The sequence below is a fragment of the Microchirus variegatus genome, assembly GCF_963457635.1.
Source record: "Microchirus variegatus genome assembly, chromosome: 8".
NCBI classification, from domain to species: Eukaryota; Metazoa; Chordata; class Actinopteri; order Pleuronectiformes; family Soleidae; genus Microchirus; species Microchirus variegatus.
In genome coordinates, this window is record NC_139809.1 from 9,045,575 (window position 1) to 9,068,178 (window position 22,604).

The 22,604-nt window shown below is 41.9% G+C and overlaps 1 protein-coding gene across 1 annotated transcript in view; it reads right to left on the minus strand.

The window, feature by feature from the left end:
• Positions 1-1,053: 1,053 nt before the first annotated feature.
• The window catches only part of LOC310930227 (transcription factor SOX-6-like), a 79,031-nt gene continuing 57,480 nt past the window's right edge, over positions 1,054-22,604 (minus strand). The window contains exons 9-15 of the mRNA XM_083893144.1: positions 15,948-16,097; positions 14,422-14,599; positions 12,685-12,878; positions 6,741-6,849; positions 5,679-5,849; positions 3,935-4,148; positions 1,054-1,789 (exon numbers count right to left, since the gene is read on the minus strand). Coding sequence (XP_083749270.1) covers positions 1,447-1,789; positions 3,935-4,148; positions 5,679-5,849; positions 6,741-6,849; positions 12,685-12,878; positions 14,422-14,599; positions 15,948-16,097 — 1,359 coding nt within the window. The 3' untranslated portion in view covers positions 1,054-1,446. The remainder of the gene's footprint in view (positions 1,790-3,934; positions 4,149-5,678; positions 5,850-6,740; positions 6,850-12,684; positions 12,879-14,421; positions 14,600-15,947; positions 16,098-22,604) is intronic.

Here is a 22,604-nt window from a genome sequence, read left to right on the forward strand (position 1 = left end):
TCCAATGTTATGATGCTGAATGGACATTCACTGCTTTTCAGACTGATCTATCCGTCTGGCCAAAAACACATATTTGCCTTTAGACCAATTATTGTCAGATATGAATGGTAAATGTTAGGGTTCAACACTGTGCCGAAACTTTGCCGCACAATGTGTTTGGCCTCCAGAAACTTCTGGGCATTATGGTTTATGAAAGCACCAGCGCAGTGGAATAGACGAGCAGTCTGTGAGAGCTACACAAACTGTGCGTTCTTGTGTGTGTGTGTGTGTGTGTGTGTGTGACAGAGCGACTGAATGACTGAGCGAGTGTGATGAAAACACATTGTCCCTGAGCTCTGGCTGAGACTGGGCCAGAGGGGGAGCCAGCAGTTACCAAGCAGGAACTCATCTCATCAGAAAGGAGAAAAAAAAGCTGATTGTGTAAGACTTTTTTGCAGCACTGTAACTTAAGACTAGGACATCCCAAGTGAATGTGAATGTAGGTTTGGCACAATTGAAGTAAATTTGTATTATGTCTGGGTACTTAAGTTATTGATAATAATAATAACAATAATAATAATAATAATAATCATAATAATAATAATAATAATGTGATATAAGGGATTTTGTTCCCTAACTTTCATTGACAGTCTGTATATTCCTACCACTCGTTTTGTATGAAAACAAATAAAACAAACAAAAAAAGAAACACATTCACAAGCTGGCACATCATACCTGAGCTGGGATATTAAAAAAAAAAAAAAAAAAAAAGTCTAACACTAATGTCATGTAAGCAGTTTGTCAGAGAAAACAAAAAAGATGTAAATGCACTGTATTTGTAAGAAACAAAAGTAAGACTATAAGATTACAAGAGCTAGGGTTTATATTAAAACTTTTCAAATTTCAAGTCCAGAGTTTGTACAGGCAGAGACCTGTCAGACAAAAGTCTATAGACAACAAAAAAAAAAATCTAAAAAGTAAATACATAATGATAAAAACTAAATCACTCCTTAAACATTTAAGACCAAATAGCCGTTGAAGACCAATTCCTGATGCTTCAAAATCCATGCATGCTCTTTACAAACCACACATCCATGTGTTTTGTCGTTCATTTGTTCTTTGTCCCATTCTCTCACTCTCCCTCTCTCCTAACTCTTGTTCACTCCTATGAAGATTGTCACCGTGTAGAAACTGAAGTTCATCGTCATCGTCTGAATGGATGTCACAATCTATCTCCACCAGGCCTCTCCTTCAGCTGGACATCCATTAGTACATTGTCCAAAAATGTTTTCAGCGTTTAGTTTAAATCCTGTCTGGGCATGCTCAGTGCATGACACAGCACGTCCTGAAAAGTTGCCTGAAGGTCTCTGTAATAAACTATGTTTTTAAAAAGTGTTTCTGCGTATAACAGGAGTTTTTTTTTCTCTCTCTTTTTTTTTTTTTTACAACAGGCACCCTGAGCCACACTCAGTTGGCACTGACGGCTTCCCGCGTCTCATGGTCGCTGCTATAGTCTGACTTGGGCTCATCTTCAAAGTCATCGTACATGTCCATGTCATCGTCTCCGTTGGTGGGATCACTGGCCATATTCAAAGCTCTGACTCCACCGCCGTTGCTGCCGCCGCCGCCGCCAGGCTCGGTCTTTACCCCGTACGTGCTCTTAATGACGGGGATGGCTGGTTCGGGGCTGACGGAGTTGCTGGAGCAGTCTGAGGTCAGGTGCGGGGATGGTGTGGCTGCTGTCGCCATGTTTATGGCACCTGGGTAAACTCCGCCTGGGCTGTTACCGAGAGGAATTGACGGCTGCGGCCTGAGAAATGAGAAATAGGAGAAAATGAAGGGATGTCAGTGAAAGATGTCAAACATTCAAAACTTTCAAGATTTCAAAATGTGTTTGGTCACATCCACAGGGGGAAAATCATCATATCAATATACCAATTATGAGTGACTGACACTGCGGTCCCTGCAGCCATGCTATTAGCGCTGATAAAAAGATTTGCATGAAAGAGACTGCAAGAAAGAAATGAAACACCATAGGTCATAGAACAGTTGACGTATCAATTGCCGATGGTACAACGAGGCTGACAGCTTTTGACAGATTGGATTGTGATTCATGATTCATTTACAGCTTTGAACAAAACCGCTTTGAACCAAATATTAATTCTGAGGCCACTTAAGTTAACAGCAAAGCTTCTCATCTGGTCGGGCATGTGCTAACACAGAGCTCTCGCTGCCAGCTCGCAGCAGCAGTGTCAGCTAAATAACCTGTTGAGATGCAGATGGAATGAGGGTTAAGATTGCTGTCACTTTCCTTACCTAACAGCTCTCTCCCTACTCTGTCTCCTGGAACAATTACCGCTGTGCACCCAGACCGGCTCATTTACACATGAAATTCTTTAAAAACGTTTCTAAAGTGCCAGAAAGCGGATTGTGAACTGGCTACGAGAAGCTATTTGATTAACGTTTTGATTGAAATTCCAGGCCTTAAGAATCATATGCTTTTTTTTTTTTTTTTTGCATTTGCTTGACCACACACAGTAAATGTGGCATTTAGCTTGTGACGTCTGCTTCACTCTTGTTCCCCTTCAAACATCTGCTTACATTTCATATTCCACTATGTCTGTCTGTGTCCAATTTCACTGCCCGCAAGCGCCCGGCATTGTCCTAATTTAATAAATGACAAGCTATTAAAAATCGCTCCTATTCAAAGCCGTGGCCTCTGGTAAATCCATCTCAAACACAGGCCACTGTGATGGCTTTAAACACATCCATGGCTGGTTCCTATTAAGACAATGCCACTGTTATTCCCCTTGCTGTGTTCGCTACACACTAAAAATGTTAAGCTCTTCAGAAAGCGTTTAAAGGGTTTTGCAAATAGAACCACAAGAGACTCCGAGAAGGAACCTTTCATAAAGGGTCTATAAACCCCGATCGTCACTCAACACACAAACCTCAAACTAATGCGTCTTAAGTTAAGAATCTCCAAGCGTTGTATTTTTATATATTCATACTGACATGCATAAAAGTGTCAAGAAATATCTGAGCGAAAAAAGCAAAAGGGAACACATTTGTTGGTTAAAATACGCATATTGAGACCAGTGTATCTGGCACAATGATGAGTTAATTTAAGAGAGACGAGTGAAGTGAGGGGTTAAAGTGTCATGATGTCAGAGTCATGGTCTCTTTAACCAAGACACAAGATCTTAGATCATTGTGTCTGCCAATGCACAAAAGCCACTCTAATAAAAAAAAAAATTTTTTATATTGAATGTGCAGTGGAGGACAGACTACTTCTGTTAAAAAAAAAATACTGCCTACCTTATATTTAAAAAAATATCTGTGACTTAACGGTGCCTTATGTAATAAATCTAAAGCAACTGGCCATAAAATCCTCCTAATATGTCACAGAGACTCAGGAATAATGTTCATATAACAAACTGAACTCACCAACAACAACAGTACAGACAAAATATTTGCATTAAAAAAAATATTTTACAGACTGCGAATCTTGTTTATGTTTTGAAATCATGTTTTGGCATGTGGCGCCACCTACCGCCGTCTACCAATCATTGCAGTCAGTAGAGTCTCAGCTGCCGAGCAACCACGGGTTGCCAGTTACGTCAGAAAACGAAACCTAAAAGACCTCGGTATTTTGAATTTGAATGTAGTAACTGTTTTTGGCCACATTCTTACATATGGCACCTTTAAATCACAGAATGTAAAGAGACCTTAATCAATAAATGTACTTTATTGTATATGTTGAGGAAAAAGACAATAGCTGAGGGTTTCACCCCCATCAGAACCCAGGAATGAAGCAAATGAGTGGGCCCTTATTTATGTAACTTAAATTATTATTATTATTAGTAGTAGTAGTGGTACTATTATTATTATTATTATTATTATTATTATTATTATGCCATTTCAAGGTTGTGACATTAATAGTTTCTCTACTCACCCCACAAAAAATTGCCTCATCTCCTGACGTCGTGACCGCATCAACTGTTTGTACTCGCCGATGCGCAGCTTCTTGCCATCGATGATGCAGGTTCTCTTGGGCCGCGGCTTGTATTTGTAGTTGGGATATTTCTCCAAGTGGATCTTGCTTAAGCGAGCCTGCTCCTCGTAGTATGGCTGTTTCTCCTGGTTGGTCATGGCTTTCCAACGGGAGCCTGGAGCAAACGATTGAGATTTTAGTTTTGTCACAATTTCTGGTTTTGGTTTAGTTTGGCATTTATTACTTTAAAAAAAAATTGTTGTTGTTGTTAAAACAGATGAAATCTGCAATCAATTATTAATCCAACAATACAAACATACTGAAATTTCAGCTGCAGATGATGCTGTTTGAAAGCAGGAGTGGATTACACTCTGTTTCCTCTTAGACACATTGTGTACTTATCATTTTCTTTGGTAAGAGGACCCTCTGAACAAGTGGACAAGGCCATTACGACAGGAATGCAGGACATCTGTGCACTACTCTGACAACTGATTATACACACCACACTGCTCCTCTGTTTATCAAGGTTTATCATAAACTACTCTTGTATTTTTGTGGCACAGGAAACAGGGGAGTTTTTTTTTTAAGGCCACCCACTCCTGAAAGTCCAGCTGTGTTATTATGTTAGGAAGACATGCATTGTACACATGTAGCTATGAACACATACACAATTATGTTCTGTCCTTTTTGTTCCATATCTGGAAAATTGCTGCGCTTGGTGTTCAATGGCAGGAGGATCTCAGAGTTATCATCTGACGATTAAACAAACAATTTTGTTGTAATAAAATAGCAATTAGAATTCTGTAACTGAATTCAAATTGTTCAAATTGCATCAAACAAATTAAAAGCATTTAGGAAAACACAAACCCTCCCTTTACCAGAGTCCAATCAAAGCTCTAAGTCAGTCAGACAGACAGATGCAGCTCACTTTGATAATGTTGCTCAGGAGGAGCATTTACATGCAGACTACATAAAGCTGACTGGGCCACTGTGTTGGACAGTGGAAGTCTTGGGAACGTTACGCTCCGCACTGTGTGAATGGGTATCTGTGTCGACGAGGTCAGTATCAACACGGTTGCTTTTAAAGTGAATGCATCCATCACACCAGTCAGTGCTGACACAGTGGAGCTCTGTGTGCGCATGAGTCCCAGGTTGTAAAACACTAGTCCTTCTTATAATCCACAGAATATTGGTAAGAAACCCTGTGAACTGTGGAAACCAGTGAGCTAACGAGCAGAGACGCTGACCTTGAAATAATCCAAGGATGTCAGGGATGTTTGATCAAGATAGTGTAGGGATGCAAAATGACTGTCTTTTTGTTCCTTAATTGTGGGTATTGTTTTTTTTCTCTAACCTGGCATGAGCCAGTTCATATTTGTGTAATATTTAGGTTTTCAGTTTGCAGTATTTTAAATGTTCAATGTGTGTATCTAATAGTCGCCGAACAGACCAACATCCAATCAAAGCTACTGCTGATGTAGAAGGAAATGAGCTGTTCATAATGTGACTATTGATACTGTTGATAAAGTATTTTTCTATTGGGCTAAATTACAGATCGAATCCCCTTTTTAATCAGTCAGATTAAAACCTTACATATGTTAACTACATGTATTAAATGTGATCAGAGAAAACAATATTTAGGATTTGTATTTCATGTTACTAATTCTCTCTCTTTCCTGCCCGTCATAAAGCTGAGAAATCTCACCGAGGATCTTGCTGATGTTGGAGTTGTGCATGTCAGGGAACGTCTGCAGGATCTTCCTCCTCTCGTCTTTAGCCCAGACCATGAAGGCGTTCATGGGCCTCTTGATGTGGGGCTCATTGTTGTTCCGGCCTCGTGCTTCCCTGAACACTCGCGCCTCAGTGATGTTACTCCCTGTGTAAAACAAAGAAAAAATCACCGAGATGTTCATCTTCCACACTTTCACACTTTGAATGCACACAACAGGACAGATAAGAAAACGCTTGTGTTGTTTGGTTCTTCTCTCGCGATCCCCCCCCCCCTGTTCTGTCTTGTAAGAGGATGTATAACAAAAGTCTGATGGGGGTCTTTGCAGCAGGGATGTCCTTGACACGCTCACACTAACAGATAGTATCTAAATGCATATATACTCCCATATTTACTCGTCTCACTCTAAACTAAACCACGAGGAGCACTCTTCAACCCCTCATTGCCCGTAAACAGCGGTGCTTTATGAGAAACAGGTGGGCGGCGCGAGAAAAGAAAGACATTCTCACAAAGTCAGTGTCTTCACACTGCACGCAGAGAAAGCCAAAAAGTCACTTTCAAGTAAGTTTTTATTGACAATTGACAACAGACCTGTTTTCACCTGTTTTTGTTTGTGTGTGTATTTCTGTCACAAGCACAAATTCTGCTTTTTGTCTTGCACTTAATAACAGCACAACATTTTTTTAAGAGCATAAGATGTTGACGTTGAGCACTCTGTTTAGCTCCAGAGAGTATCCTTCACCTTCCTGTCCTTCTAAGCTTCCTGAGGAGGACAATAAATATTTGTGTTTGCTAAATTCATGTATGTTCTAACTCTCTGGCAGCTGCCTTCAGCTACACCGGAGCTCTGAGATATGAGGTCAGCAGAAGCAGGGCCTCTTCTTTGTGGGGCCCACAGAATAAAGAGCCACTGGTATTTTAGTAACTTAAGGCTCCTTTAACCTCCCCTTGGTCCTCCATTAACTTTCCTTTTTTTGTTGTTGTTATTTTGCAGTGATTTCTTTATTTCCAAAGATTTCCAACATTGGCAGTACTTACCGTCCAGATCTTCTGGTCTCGTCAGGTCAATGACTCGGTGGACCATTTTCCCAGCATCCTCCCCAAGCTTGCCCAGGTGCTGGCTCAGTGTCTCATAGTGCAACCTCTCCTGTAATGTGAAAAAGGTTATGAAGGTCAGTATTACAAAAAAAAAAGCTGCTTGGAATAACTTTGATGGTAATGACAATAATTCTAATTGCTGGGCTAAACTGCGATGGAGAAAATGTCAAGCTTCAAAACCACACTCTTCAAATTCAAAGCAATTAATTTCGCAGCAGCTTTGCTACTTTTGTTTCTTGCAGTATCCAAGGAAAATGAGTAATGATGTTGTTTATATGATTAGCTAACAGTCGAGTCAAAGCTATACTTCAAAGTCGTGCTAATCATCAGTGTCTTCCTCTGTCTCCATTTCTGTCTCCTCGCCTGCCACTCCACTTCTGAGACATGGAACTCCGGCCATCAGCCTGCCTTGGGGCCTTCCAGCTAAAATTACTGCACCACACTCCCAAACTGTGGTGGAAAACATCGAAGCCTCCACACAGCTACCGCACATCCACGCTCCTCCTTTATTCTCTCTGCTCTTCTTGTCCTCTGCCCTCCCTCCCCCCCTCCCCCTCCCTCCCTCTCCCTCCCTCGCTGCTCTCCCAGCTCTCCACCTTTTTCTGGTGACAGAGGCATTTTGTTTGACGCAAGGAATGGTTGGTGGATGAAGTCATGCCACGGTAGCCGCTGGCAGAGTTGGTGGAACTTAAGGGTTGATGTGTGTGTGTGTGTGTGTGTGTGTGTGTGTGTGTTTGTGCGTGTGTGTGTATGTGTGTGTCTGTGTTTATAGATGAGGAGTCGGCGCGGGCCAATGTCAGCACTACAGCAGGGCTGTAATCAGGCCCACCACAGAACATGTGCCTGGGCAGTGCCATGCTCACCGCAGGAAGCAACTGCCTAACAAAGGAGTAAAGAAAAGAGAGGAAAAAAGGCAATGACAGAACGAGATAGAGAGCACAAAAAGAACAAAGTCTGAAATCCAAGTGGAAGTCCTTTTAAAGTTTGTACTGCTGAACTATAGACTGTCAGACATCTGTCTCTGAATGCTGCTTTGCCGAAGATTAAATCAGGAGTTTTCAACTAAACACGGCTACTTTTGCATAGGTGTTTTGTAAGGCATACTTTTTTAAACATCGTGAGTAGTTTCAGACTTGGAAATATTGCTGGTAAATGGAAGGAGACGAGTGGAAAAAACTAACGCAGAGTCAAGGTTTTGGAAAAATGGACTAGGACGACATCAATAGAGGTAGACGAATCCAAAGCACAGATTAACAGCAGACCTGGGTCAAAATTTGCAAATATTCCCTGTGGTTGGTCTACTTTGGTGTATTTGAAAGTTCTTGTGGCATATGCAATAAGGAACTGTCTTTGCTTTGTTTAGTCGAGATTGAAATAGGTCTGGCGTGTGCGCCTGCTGGTTTGATACTGGACGGCTGCCTCTGGAGCAGCAGCACGATTCAATGTTCTTTCATGTTGGTCCATTTATGCTGTGAGCACTGTTCAGTTCTGCTCGTGCGCTTTATCGCAATGAACTACCTGGTTCAATACAATCACTGCTTAGGAAGTTCTGGTGAAAAGACCCCAAGCAAAAAAGAGCATTTGAATAAGAACATGACTAACCACAGACTTAATGGAACACAATACAGAAAATGTGTAGAGGTTAAAAAAAAAAGAAGTAAAGGAACAATTTTAAATGAATTCAAGTTAAATCATAAAAAGTGCTGAACAAATATAATAATAAGTATGGCACTAAACAAATCAAATCTGTGCCGCTACAGTATTTTTGACAGACTATTCCTCTGACTGGGTCTGCTGCTGAATGTATATTAGAAAATTTAAGAGACACCCTACTCTTTCTGTTCCGCCTGGTCTCTCCATGTCTAGGCATTTACTTCTCTCCACTGTTGCCAGGGTAACGCTCTAAACTTTGCTGCATTTTTTTTTTTTTTTTTTTAGATCCACACCGTATTGAGCTCATTACCACAGTTACAACTCGCCCACTGCCAGCACGGCCTGCCTCCAACTGACCCGCAACCGTTTACTGTCTCCTCCTGGACCAATCAAGTTTGGCAACCTCCTCAGTCACCCCCCCCCCCCTTGTCAGTGTTCCCTCTCTCCTCATTTTCTTCATCTTTCTTTCTCTCTTTCCTTCCCCACACGTTGCTGTGTGTCGATAGAGCTGTCAGTCAGCTCTGGTCTGTTTTGATTTCTCCTCCCCTGCTTCTCCTTTTCACCATTCCACCTATTCATAGCCCTTAACACCCAACAAGCAACCCTCCACCCTTTAAGGCTCTAATCCCAAAGACGTAGACACTCAACAGTCTATTTGCAGGTGCCAGACTCCGCTTTGTAGTATGCATTATTATAATGTATATCATTCAGGCTTCAAATACAGCAACATTACGTCGACCTTTAATCAAGACTTGGAACTGTCTGAGCTGTGGGGTTCACAGGCCAGCCTCCTACAAAGACCAAACTCACCAGTGGAGCCAATACAAACGTCTATACAACCATTTCCTCCCTCCCTTCCTCCCTCCAGACTCATTCTGCTCTCCCTAACAGAAAGTGTATGCACGTCGCTGACAGACTTAGTTCAACACGGGACGGACAAAAGACACATCTCTAAGACAGACCATGTGAAATCTAAGGATAAATAAAGTGTTTTTGGAGAGCTTGGAGATTTCAAAACTTTCCCCCGATATAAACCTTAATTAAAAGTCAAGTCGTCGTAAAAAACACTACATTTAATGATCAAATTAGGATTAATAAAAAAAAGTGCCTGGCAAAAACAGAGCTGTGAGCACAAGTGAGCCACTAAACTTGTGTGTCTGTGTGTGTGTGTGTAGCCAGTGAAGGATTTACTGTCAGTTTTGGCAGATTAAGGCAGATTTTTTGCACATTTATTTTAACTAAGAGAGTGAAAATATGAGAGTATGATACAGTATGTCCCCATTTTACAGGACAATTGAGAATCAGATGAGTGATTGTGTTAGATTAGCTACCAAAAGGGGTGTAGTGGGGAAACACTGGTCCTTCTAATGTATTGAGACGATTTACCTGCATCAATCTCTACACTTTTAGGATACAGTATATCTGTAAACTCTCAGAAACCTGGCATTTGCCTTTAAATGGGCTTCAGGGGTGTTTGTGGCTGTTTGGATGAAATAAATGTCCACTGTCCATTTTACACACACAGGGACACACACACACAGACACAAACATGAACACACCCACAGTGTTATACACAGTGGCTATTTCAGTGAGCTTTGGCAGCCGCAGGCCAGCTGTACGCAACGTAAGCGTAAGGTGATACTCAACAATGCCACTAACTGGCCAGGCCTCTTGTGTGTACACCAGCTATAATGACATTAACATGGCCAAGGCCAGTACAGAGCCAGGATGGACACACACACACACACACACACACACACACACAGGAGCTCAGGATCAGTTTCAGCTCTTACCAAAATGTTGATGACATCTATGTTTAAAATGAATACTGTGGGACGGAAATACACAAACACAAGTGAAATAATCACAAGACAAGACTCAAACACCACGGCGACGACTGCCTCGGAGTCGAATGCGCGCTGACAACAAATAGCTCAACATTCAATATGACTCCAGAATACCGCTAAGGCAGTCGTCTCATTCCAAAGACGCCGAATGTGCGTTATTCTTACAATGTCATAAAACAAGAAGACTTGGGCACAGCTTCAAAGTCTCAAAGGGAACCATTTAAGTAACAGCCGTATTCGACGAAGAGAAAACAACACACAAATCCAAGGTAAAGAAAAAAGAGAGCTGGTCCAGTTGCCTCCCGAGGTGGAAGGGGTGAGTCACACTGTCAGCATCCAGCAAGTTCCATCCATGAATTGTTTAAGACAGAGCGAAGCCTTTAAGAGCTCGAGAAAACGCACACACAAATTATCCGTCCCAAAGAAAAATTTATGCATTCAAAGTTAAGAGAAAGAGTCTTTGAGCTGCTGCTGTTGTTAGGTGACGAATAACAAAATGGCAACAAACACCACGGCCTGCTGCTTTCCTCAAAAGCGGACACAATTACTTTGAGACGTTCAAAATTAGCTTTTTTATTAGGGGGCATGGAGCTTTGTTTTTGTTTTTGTAGAGCTGGAAAATATAACCCAACAGACGTACTGTCCCTGTAATGCACTAATCTCAATTTGTGATCATTTCCAAATAAAGGTTTTGTTAAAAAGCTCTTTTAATCATACATTTTGGGAAATGATTGCGATTGTTTGACCTGCAGTAGATGAGTGACATACAAATTTAACAACAATTTATAAGTATAGGCAGCTGAATAATTGATCTTCATGAGCTATATTTATGAGCTATGAGTGTTTACTAGTATGATTACCAAAAAATCCACTAGGGACTGACAGTAAGTACACCAGTGATATATTTATGCCAAATTTTGGATGTTTTCCTCCTGAAAATGCAAAGCAAACAAGTCCAAAAAATTTCAAAACAGCCTATCCTTGGAGTGCACCATTCATGACCTACTTGGGGTTGGTGGGTTCAAAGACTCCACCCCTAAAATATGTATGAGTTCCTCACTCCGCCTTCTCCTTATCCTCGCAAGCAACATGGGACCAGTTGGGCAGGAGAGTTCCTTATTTGACTGAAATTCGGATTCCTCGGAGCATGTGATTGGCTGATCAGACTGATTGAAGATGTTTTGAAAATATGGATTTCCCTCTGGACATGGGATCCTGGTACAAAGGCCCTGTCTCCTTCACCACAAGGGAAAGAGATGAGCTGGGTTAAGAGGTGAATAAGGAAGGGGGGGGGTCGCTTCCCTAAGAAAGACCCTTTAATTGGGCTAAACCCTGAGGCCGGGATCCCCACTCCAGGGCAAGTGGAGAGCCAGAGTCCATTATACACAGACATGACGCGCACACACACACACACACATACACTGATGTTAACACCATCTCCTCTTCAAAAAAAAAACAACAACAACAAAAAAACACTCACTCTGTCTCAGTTAAAGCAGGCACACAAACACAATCACACGCCAAAACCATCACTTGTCATTGGCCCAGCTGCTCCCTCTTCAAAGCTGTTAGCTTCTGGGTGGCCATGAAGATGAGAGAAGAAAAGAGAAGTTCTCGAAAAAACTGCAGTCTGAGCCAAAAGACACTAAATATCATCCATGAATATTCTTCAGACTTGTGCATGAGCTGAAGAGGAACCTTGAACAGCTGGCCAATGAAATGATGGAGGAAATGTGTCACAGGAGCAAGGAATTTGGACACCTACACAGGTTGTGCGTGTGTGTGTGTGTGTGTGTGTGTGTGTGTGTGTGTGTGTGTGTGTGTGTGTGTGTGTGTGTGTGTGTGTGTGTGTGTGTGTGTTACATAGAGTAGATTTCCTTCTCCTTCCCTCACCTCATTATTCTTCATGCTCTGAAGAAGTGTTCACATTTTATGAAGGGAAAAGTTGTGATACCACACTATAAAAAATGCAGCAAATTTTACGAGTAGATGTTCTTGTCATTCATGAGTGATATGAAAAGGCCTTTTTTTTTTTTTTTTTTTTATGTAGTATCTCAAAATATTGCATTCAACAAGGCTGAATCTGAATTATAGCAACACTGCTTTACACTGACGATGCAGCAGGTGGAGGCCCAGCGTGAAAAAGAGCTAAACATTAACATTAAATTACAGTAACCAAATAGTAGTAGTAGTGTATATAGTGTATATGTATATATATCGGCGTAGATGTTGGTGTATGAGTCTCACTCGCTCACCTTCTACCACTTTATCCTCCACCATGAGTCTTTCTATCCAAACTTCATTCAGATCATGTGATTCTTACAGATCCTACAGGTAAAGTGTCCGTATGTTGCTGCATGTGACCACGTGTCTGTCCCGCTAACCTTGTTGCCATTGTTGAGGGTCATGCTGCTGAGGGCGGACAGCTTGGCCTCCAGACTCTGGTGTCCTGACTGCTGCTGCTGCTGGTGGAGCTGCTCCCTCTGGATCTGCTCCCTCATGCTCCTGGCCTCTTGGATGGCCTTCATCACTGCGTCCTGGTCCCCAAACGCTGTGGAATTTAGGCTGGACAGGATGTCTGGGGAGGAGAGAATGTTAAAAAAAAAAAGTGGTAAGACTTATTTTTTTTATTTTAAAAGTGCCAGTTTAGTGCAAGTAACTAGTTTGATCCAATTTGACTGACAATAATAGTGTGGCAATGGGAGCAGCTTCACAACTGTCACGTGTGGCATTAACAGAGCCCTGGATTATTATTTCAAACTAGTGACAAAAGGATAAAGATAAAGCATGAAGAGAGAAATCACATTAATCTCAAACCTATGAGATCTATGATATTTAATCTCACGATACATCCTTAACCAGGCAGTTTTAAGCATGAAAATGACTGAACAAAATGTCTTTTTTTAATCTATTTGCACTAGACTAAATGGCACAATTATAAAATAGTTAAACTCTAAATTACCCGACCTTGTTCTGAAAGAATCACCTGCACCGCTGCTCATGTTGAAATTCAAATATTCAGGTACTTTATTTGCTAATCTGAGATTTGAAGAACCCAGCTTGGTGCTTATGTGTGATTTCATGCTCCTTCATAAACACAACTGAACTTTGAAAATGACCTCATATCCTAAATGCCCTAAACTCTCACGATAGCAAATTCTTGTTATAATGACATTGTTAAAAGGGAAAAAAAAACAAGCTTTTCCCAATCTCTTATCAGACCCAAATGTTGCTCAAATTGTTTTCCAGTCCACTTGTTACCAAACACGACACAATCTCCTCCCCCTTGTTTATGTGCTTCACACGTTTTGAAGCCAACGCTCATTTGAAGGAAAAAAGAAATAAAAGGATGCAAAGTTTCCGTTGCCCTACTCGTTTAATTAGCACACAAGTAGGAAGCACTGCATGCTTGGGTGGCCGTTAAAATGGGCAAAAAATAACTTTGCAAGGAACACAAGTGACGCGTCCTCAAAGCCACTCCAGAAGAGCGGGTGAAATTGTTTTCTGGGGGGATATAATGAGAGGCTTTAGATTGGCCTTAATAACAGATAGCAGAGGTAGGGGCATAAAAGGTCTAGCGCGGGCAGACAATGATGTGAGGAAGCTCTTAAAAACCAAATAACGTGTGCTGGGTTTCACTGCTTCCGCTGCTGGGGTTTTCATTGGGGCTAAATACAGGGCTTTGGACTCCTGTAAAAAAACACACACACACAAACAAATACACACACACACACACAGGTCTCCTCATGAGGTTGAGGTGTCTGCAGTCTATCAGGCTCTGCTGGGTTTGTCTGTGTGTGGCAGGGAAGGAGGGAGGTGTTTGGGTGGCTGATGGTTTTTGTTTCTCTGGTTGAAGGGAACAAAACATTTTACACTAGAGTGGGGACATGTGTGCTCGGGGCGGATGTTCAGTTTAGATGTGGACAACGCAGTGGTATATGCGTGTTTATGTGTTACGTATACAACTATATCAAGTATTTTGTCTTTGTGTCGTGAAGCAGCCTTTACACGGTGTGATCAGTCGGTGAGGCCTTTGCTTCTGCTTGTTTTAGGCAGCGTGGTGGTGGCCTGGTTGACCCTGACCCTGGGAAAGACAACTGTTGCTTTTACTTGTTACCTACCAAGAGAGGTGTTCCTGCCCATGTGGGGGTTAGGGCTCGGGATGCAGCCCTTGCCCATGCCTGTAGGGCTGGTCTTACTCCCAGAGAACAGACTCTGTGTTGGGGATGCTGGGGAGCGAAGAGCCTCAGCTGTCTTAGGCCTGGCGGAGAGGTTGAGTGGCTGTGTGGATCCTTCCTCCTGTGGGCGGGACACATGTGACACGTTGAATGAGCACGTATCCCAATGGAAGTGAAAAGGGACATTTGAACATAACAGCTCAATAAATGTCTTTGTGCGGCACTTATTTGTGGTTCTGAGATCCGCTTAAACACTTGAGTTGAGGTTGCGGTGCAATATTTTCTGGAGTGTATCACGCACCATTGGATGTGACAAATCCAATCGAGTCGCTTATATGGAAGTGCGAGTGATAATCATTTCGAGACAAAGAAAAATGTGGACAAATATTGTCAAAATATTAACATCATTTCTGCAGCAATAGTCATCTATATATAAATCATTGGTTGTTAATTCACCAGTATCTCTATTCAGCCAAAAACTAAACGTTCATGACAATGTTAATCCACATAAGGAGTCCCTGGAAAAAATAGAGTAGTGACAAGTGAACTCAGGCTCCTCTGCTGACAGCAAACTCTTGATGAACGTGGAGAAGGGACGAAGTTCAGGACGGCTGCATCGAGCGAGGGGGAGGGGGATCGGGCCATGCCAAAGTCAGGGGGTGGGCTGAGCATGTGTGGGGTTTAGCAGAGGGTGTGGGGAATCGGAGGAGATTGCAGGGCACAGCACTACTGTTTGAGTGTGGTGAGCTCTGACGCCGGTCTATTGTGACGCCGGTTGCAGCTGTGCCCCACACGCACATGTGGCTTCCATTACTGCCTCGTCGTCAAGCAAAGATGAGGCGCGCGCTCTCTCCAATGAAGGGGTCTGGACTCCTGCCAAACAGCAGCCAGCTCCAGTGTCAGTTTGTGTATCTGCGCGTGTGCGCATCAGTGTGAGACTTTTAAATAAGCACTTTCTAATCAAGGGTGAAGAGTTTAGATCAATGTTTTTTTTTGTTTTTTTTTCCACTTTTACTTGCGCTGATATTTGTCATGTTTATTCATCTTGTGTGGTTTCCTATCTTTTATGATCTGAATTCACTCTTTCTTTGTCTTATTATATTCTGCTACTTCAAATACAATGATGCTGTGTTTCTACCTTCACACTGTATATCCCTGCTTAGAAGAACATGAACTTCTCCATGCTGCTACTTGAACAAGTGACAAGGAGTCATTGTGTAAAAAAAAAAAAAGAATAATCTAGGACTATAAACAAGGCGTTCAAGGCTCTTCAGGAGCAATATGTTCTGTGGGGGGAAAAAATGACTCCCTTTGCTTCAGTTTGACCTTTGTAGCGTAACAGAACTTTTACATGCACAGAATCGCAATGACACACTAAAGGACAAGCAAAATCCAGGAAGCATAATCCAGGCACTTTAAAGAACTTATTCCACATAAATCATTTTACAGAATCACTTGCATCGGCTAACCTTAATATGAGTGATAGGACTGGAAGCCCGCTTCTCATTCTTCAAGGCAGAGGGGGAGAGGGGACCGGAGGAGTTGGGAGCTTGCGGGAGGGGAGTCATCTTGGCTCCTGGTGAGATCTGCATGCTTGCCAGCTGGGCTGCATACAGCTGCTGCAAAAAGGAAAGAAACCAGCAAAACCATCAGGCTATTAACATTGCTCGCCAGCAGCTAGTCAGTGGCTTTCCTCTTTCATTCTCTCCCTCTTTTCTTCTATGGGTGTGTGTCCGAGCCAAACGCACACACACACACAGGTCCTATGGAAACAGATGTGCATGTACACACACACAGGCACACACTTAGCTGTGAGTTTGACAGCAGTGTCCAACACCATTGGAAGAGGGAATGAGTATTCATCAGAAAGGAATTCCAACAAAACATTTTAATTTTAATTTTAAATGATAAACAGTTCATCTCTGACAGTTATTCTTTCAGCAGATGCTGGGAGCAGCTCGTGCACCACTTTAAATCAAGAAGTAAATCCACATAATAATAAGAGCAGCGTCTTGTATCTTCTTTAATTAAATTTTGATCGTCACGACTGACAAAAATGTGATACCTTCTGACTCAGTTGTGCACACTTTGGTAATAAAATATAAAGAAAAATGATGCCTGCCTCAGTATTAGTAACAATAGCCAGTTTCCTTATTTTTATTATGTGAATCGAAATGGAATTTTGAGTGGCCTTTTCAGTAGAGCTATGATATTTTACAAGTCAGGTGTGTAAGATTTTGTTTTTTTCAGCAGAAACTGAATAACAATAAGTATACATTTGTTTCTTTGACTGTACTGTTATTGTTTTTATTAAACAGAATGAGCCTTTTATATTTACATCACATGCATTAGGCTGCCATGTCGGACCACCGTGTTTTTAATGGAAAAATTAAAAGTTGAAGTGATTACTGAGGGCTGCCATAGGTTCTCCTAGGTTTGGAATGATAATTGCAGAATAAACTAAAATCAAGCATGAGAGTTAGAAGACTTTATAAGAAACACTTGACTCGACACTTATACTATCAGCTCAAATGATATTCATCACTGATTTAAAATACGGTGCAACTATTTTCAAATGGGTGTAGTCACATGTGAAAATACTATAAAAAAAAAAAACTTAAATAAAAGACATGGAAATCAAAGGCCAATTGCCTTTATGATTGAGTCAAGAACATAATGCCTTGAAAAAAACTCAACTGATTTTCCATCCAAGGTACTTAACAAAAATCAAAGAGTCAAATACTCGGCCCACAGTCCAGGGTCTTCTAAATCAGAGCGAGCTGGCCCAGACAAACCGCTGCCTGAAACCACTGTCAACCCCTGTCTAAATGCATTGGAGTGTGAGTGCTGGAGAATCAAAGAGGCTGTCCTCAGGAAAACCACCCAGACGTGGCTGGCCTTCACGTCAGACTCCCTCCTCTCCTTCCTTTCGACTTTCCTAGCATTTTTCATTATTCTCACCTCATCTTTATGCTCTCCCTCCTTTCTTACATAATCTGTCTTTCTTTTGTCCTCGTCTCCTTTTGATCTCTCCTCCCTTTCCCGCTCGCTGTCTTGTGTTTTTCTTCTGTGTCTTCGTTTTGTTCCAAAATAATTCCTCATATCTTCTCCCCATCTTCATTTCCATCTCTGGGACTTTCTGTCTCTATTTTTGGTCTCTGGCCCCTCCGTCTAAAAGGCCCCCAATGTGTTGTGAGATCTGATTTCCCTGTAGTCAAAACTGCAAAGTCTCACGGGAGTCAGACGTCCAGAAGCAAAGAGAGAGAGAGCAACGGAGAAAAAGAGTAAGAGGGATAGAGAGCGCTGCGCTGCAGACACATGAGACCACCGTCGCTTCGCTGCTGAAGCACCAGCAGGCTCAGCGGTCGGGGCCAGAGAAATTGGCTGGCCCTCTTTCCACTTCTCTCAGAGCGATATTAAACACAAACAGAAGGGGCCGAGCCGTTGAAACAAAGCCCTGATGTCACACCACTTATTTTCCTTGGAAGGCACCGGGAGTGCTCTGGCCAACCCCTGGCGATATGAGATCCCCGTAAGAATGTGCCTTGAATGGCTGGTGGTGAGGCCTCTCGCGTCAATCAAGCCAACCGCAGAGTTACTTCTGGTGATGCCTGATATTCTTAAAGCTCTAAGGGGACCGGGCGCTGGGGCAAACACACATGTCTTTGAGGTAAAACACACAGTTAAGATCTCACACACACACGCGCGCGCCCATATACACACAGGGTATTTTTTTTTTCTGCAAACACATCCTCAGCTATTATGCTGTACCAACGATTCCATCAGCAATTCTGCATAAGAAAGGGGAACTGTTGAACAAACAAAAGGTTGAAAGGAAGAGCTTTTACCTTTCCCCCCCCCCCTCCTGTTTCTTAAAGACAATCTGAGATTGATTGGTGACTGGGGAGGCCAATGTGCAGCGTAAACAACCCCAACTATAGCTCTGGCTATTCAGTCAAATCCCAAGGGAAGACAATGCTGCAATTTCCTAAATTACAAATTGACAAAGAGGGCCTTAAACCGTGCCTCAGCTGTCTCGACTATCTGACTGGCCTTTGAATGTTAGTGCTAATTTGACTGAAATCCAAATTATTAGGCTGTCATTTTTTATCCTGTTAATCACCAGCATGTTTTTGGTTTTTTTAAACACTCTAGGATAATCCTGAAGCAAGCAAAACAGAAAGTGATGTTGCTGTGGTCTGAGTGTGGGCAGCACTGTCTGGACCAGTGTATCGTAGCCTGCCAACACCCTCGTCTGAGCTTAGACCATCCTGTCCCATTAGGATTGAGTGGAGAATCCCTTTAGCCGGCCTCTTTTAGTGTTGAGCTGCTATTGATCTTAGAGCACACAAAACGAATAAGGGTTTGTGTTTTTCAGCATGTTTGCAGGGGGAGGAGAAAGAGGCTGAAACAACTGCACTGAGGATGGAGAGGAAATGCAGCACTGGGATGGTGAGTAGCATCCTAGATAGTGGAAAAGATATGCATAAAACAACTATCTCCATCTTTCCAAATTTGTTTCGTGGAACAATTGCTTGGATTTTCAGTGAAAAGCGGAAATCCAGTTTGAACGACAGTAATCAGGGTAGAGATCTTGACTCTGGGGCACAAGCGTTTGATCCTCACCTTTGTCAAGAAATCTTAGGCACAGAAAACGAAACAGGCGGAGCAGAAACAGACAGTGGGCAATGTCTTATGATTTCAACAAAAATGTCTGCTAAGCAACTGTATTTCCCTCACATTAGCTGTGCACAAAGGGGTCCTTTCTTCAGCAGGAATCCACTGTTTGTGGAGGGGTCTACTCTGAAGCTCTGGAAACAATTGGCCTGAAAAAGTTCCCACGCTGATAGCAGGAAATTTGTTCTATAAAAATTGTAGGGTCAGGTCATGATGAGTCGCGCACAATAGGTCAGATTTTGCCAAATATCTCTGTTTTTTCTCCAATTGATTAGGGCATGAAGCAAAGAAATAATCAATTTCTACAGTTTTCTGACTCCACTATAGTTTGCAGAAATGGACCATCTCTTGTGCAGGTTAATTTTCCCTGCCCTTGCTGTATGCCAGTTCATGGCTACTTGACCATCATTGCCAGCCAGCTGTCTAAAAGAGTCCCACAGGGCTCAGCTTAAAAAACATCTGGAGCACAACGTGTTGGCCACAATATCTGTCCACTGCACTGACTTTTAAAAGTCCGATTCCAGCTGGAGTGTACTTGACTACAGCGGCAGTAAAAGAGACCGCTAACGTAGAACTTACATACTGTACATACTGGAGAGGAGGCAATATGAAATAAAGCATTACTGAGACTGATTGTTTGTTAAAAACTTTGCTAAGGCATTACGGATGACTTTACCGAAAAGCACACAATTTGTTAAATGTCATGACACGCCACACCTTGTAATGTATTTCCATATAGTTTTTTGTTAGCATGCATAGTGAGTGATGTTGTCACACATGTCACACTTCACACAACAATCAGCACAAGAGTGCAAGAGTCAAAGGCAAATGTCAGACACGGGTATCGTGCAAGACTTAGAAGTGATGAGGAAAGACAAATCACAATTTTCTGTAAGAAAACGGGATTTTGCGACGACCGTTGTCCCTCATTTCCCAGAGGCAGGGCTCATGAAGAAAGCAGAGCCAGAGCTGAGAAAAAGAGAGGAGTCTAATGTGGCACTACTGCGTAACCACAATGGCTATATGCAGGCCAAAGGGCTTAAGATAGTGCGGGATGTTGGATGTATTCAAGTGGGATTTGACGTATCAGAATCACATCTGTTCAGGGCTTACAGCAAATATGGAAATAAACAACCGTCAACCATATCAGAGGAAATGATGACACTCAAATAGACAGAGGTTAGACCTCAAAGGCTGTGATGAGTTCAGGTGATGTTTGGACAACTTTACAGTAACCGACTGAGGAGATGTGACGATTGACAGATCACAGTTGTTTAACTATTAATTAATAAGAATTATTTAAATTAATTTCTGAGGGAAACCAATAGCACGGCAAGTAGTGTGACGAGTTATGCTGATATTTTGACTCACTTTCACAAAGCTAAACCATCAACTTCACAGAATAAGTATTTACAGTAAGGTTGCTATGCAGGTGCTTTCATTTTGTCCATCCGATCTAAACGTGGTACTCTTGTCTTGGTTGTAATCCTTCAATGGCACCGCCAGTACTAGCAATAGATGTAAAACATAAGTGTGTAAATCTCGTTTGGAAAAGGCCTTGTTACCGGTGCTGCTGTCTGACAAAAAAAAAATCCTTAGATGATCTCACTTCTTCACACATATAAACACTTCCCCCCCCACACTCCGTCTCCCTCTTTTATCAAGTCTCCTTCTCAGTTTCAGCCAACACTGCTTCCTCTTTCATTCAGGTTCTTCTCTGCCTCTCATTATTCCACATCTCAGGCAACGTTCGCATGTGAATGAGGTTTGCGTCTCCGACATTATTCATCCTCTTACCTCTCACTCACCGTACGGTTCTTTTGATAATTTCAAAGCCTAACATGGAGATGCTGCTCCGAGACTGCGATCCCCTCAGCGCAGCACGGCGCTTTGCTAAGTCAATAGTGGCTAATGAGGGTGTCAATAAGCAAAATGCACAATACAAAGTGAATAAAGTGAGATAAGGATTCTTATACCATCCAAAAAGCTATGGTAATGACTGACGTGATGAAGCAATATTGTTTGGCTGTGAAAAAGCCTTTAAGGGCTTTTGTCTTCCCCTCTAATAGTAGGTACAGCGGGAGGTGTGACAAAGTCCTGTTGTGAAATTCCAATTTCATGGGTTAAAGATTTCTTTTATTTCATTTTACTCCCTTTTCTTTGCAAATACGCTGAATGATAACCATTATGGATAAGTGATATTCTCATACCACAGGTGTCAAGCGGCAATAAAATATTTGATGAATTGCCGGGGCCAGGTGTTGTGCTGGTGGGGCGGAATTCCTCTATGATCCATCATAAGAGCTTTTGTTTAACGTGGCTGACAGGCAGCAGATAAGCGGGCTAAGCATGTTAGTGTCGGCCTATAGTACTTCATCTTTAACCAACATGTCATGCTGTTTTATTGGAAGTGAGCTCCATTAAAATTCATTAGGAAACAACCCTGTGATCCTAGCTAGTTAATGCATGCTGTGATTGTTCCAGCTTCTACTTGCATTGCCCAGTCATTTAGCTCTCATAAAGCATCCAAGTAGTGTTTCGGGGGATATTTATGAACATAAACTGCAGCAGAGAGCACCTGATAATGTTCATTAGTTGTTAAAAGAAGCAAAGTAGTAAAATAAATAATAGCTGCAGGATGTGCACTATTTTATTTTACCTTTTCTCTTTCAGTGGCACTACCTTATTCAACTTTGTGGACATGAATAACACTTTTTTATATATATATTTCAGCTTTTCATAGGTAAAATACACCAAACATGGTTCGTAATAGCCTTGGTCTCTTGCATAAAAGCTTCCGTGCATCAAGTTTACATCAAATTATTAATCTCTTTCAGTGTGTAATGGAGAGGGGGGAAGCTTTTATTTGATTTTATGAAGAAAAAAAAAGTGAAGGTTTTTTCTTAGATTGAATATGAGCTGCATTTAGTTTGCAAGTGTCTTTTTCTATTTATCTTTCCACTGCTGCACAATTGTCTTGGGTCCTGGCAGCCAGGTTACACCCTCTGGATTAGAGTGATATGTACTTTCTAAATGTACAAATCCTCAACATTATAGCTTTGTTCTTTGTTCTTGCTGCTGTTCATCTTTTGCAGCATTTGTTTATTTAGTTGTGAAACAACCACTCAAGTTTTCATCATAGATATTGAAGAGGCACTTCTTTAGTTTGCTTTGCTTGGCATTTACTCTGACAAAGATTGACCCCAGCACCATGACGACAACAGCAGAAGGAACACACAACACACTTCTCTTCATTCCAGTATGAATACAACAATGCTTGCTGAGTTATATCATTGACAACAAAAGCAATTTGTGAAAGTGCAGCCACGGGTTAGTGAGAATGTTCTGCCAAAACAGACAGAGAAATTAAACTAATCGTAAAAAAGTAATCAATTCAATCTGAACAAAGTTTTCAGGAGTTGAGTTGTGAATCCAAGCAGGATGCGGAT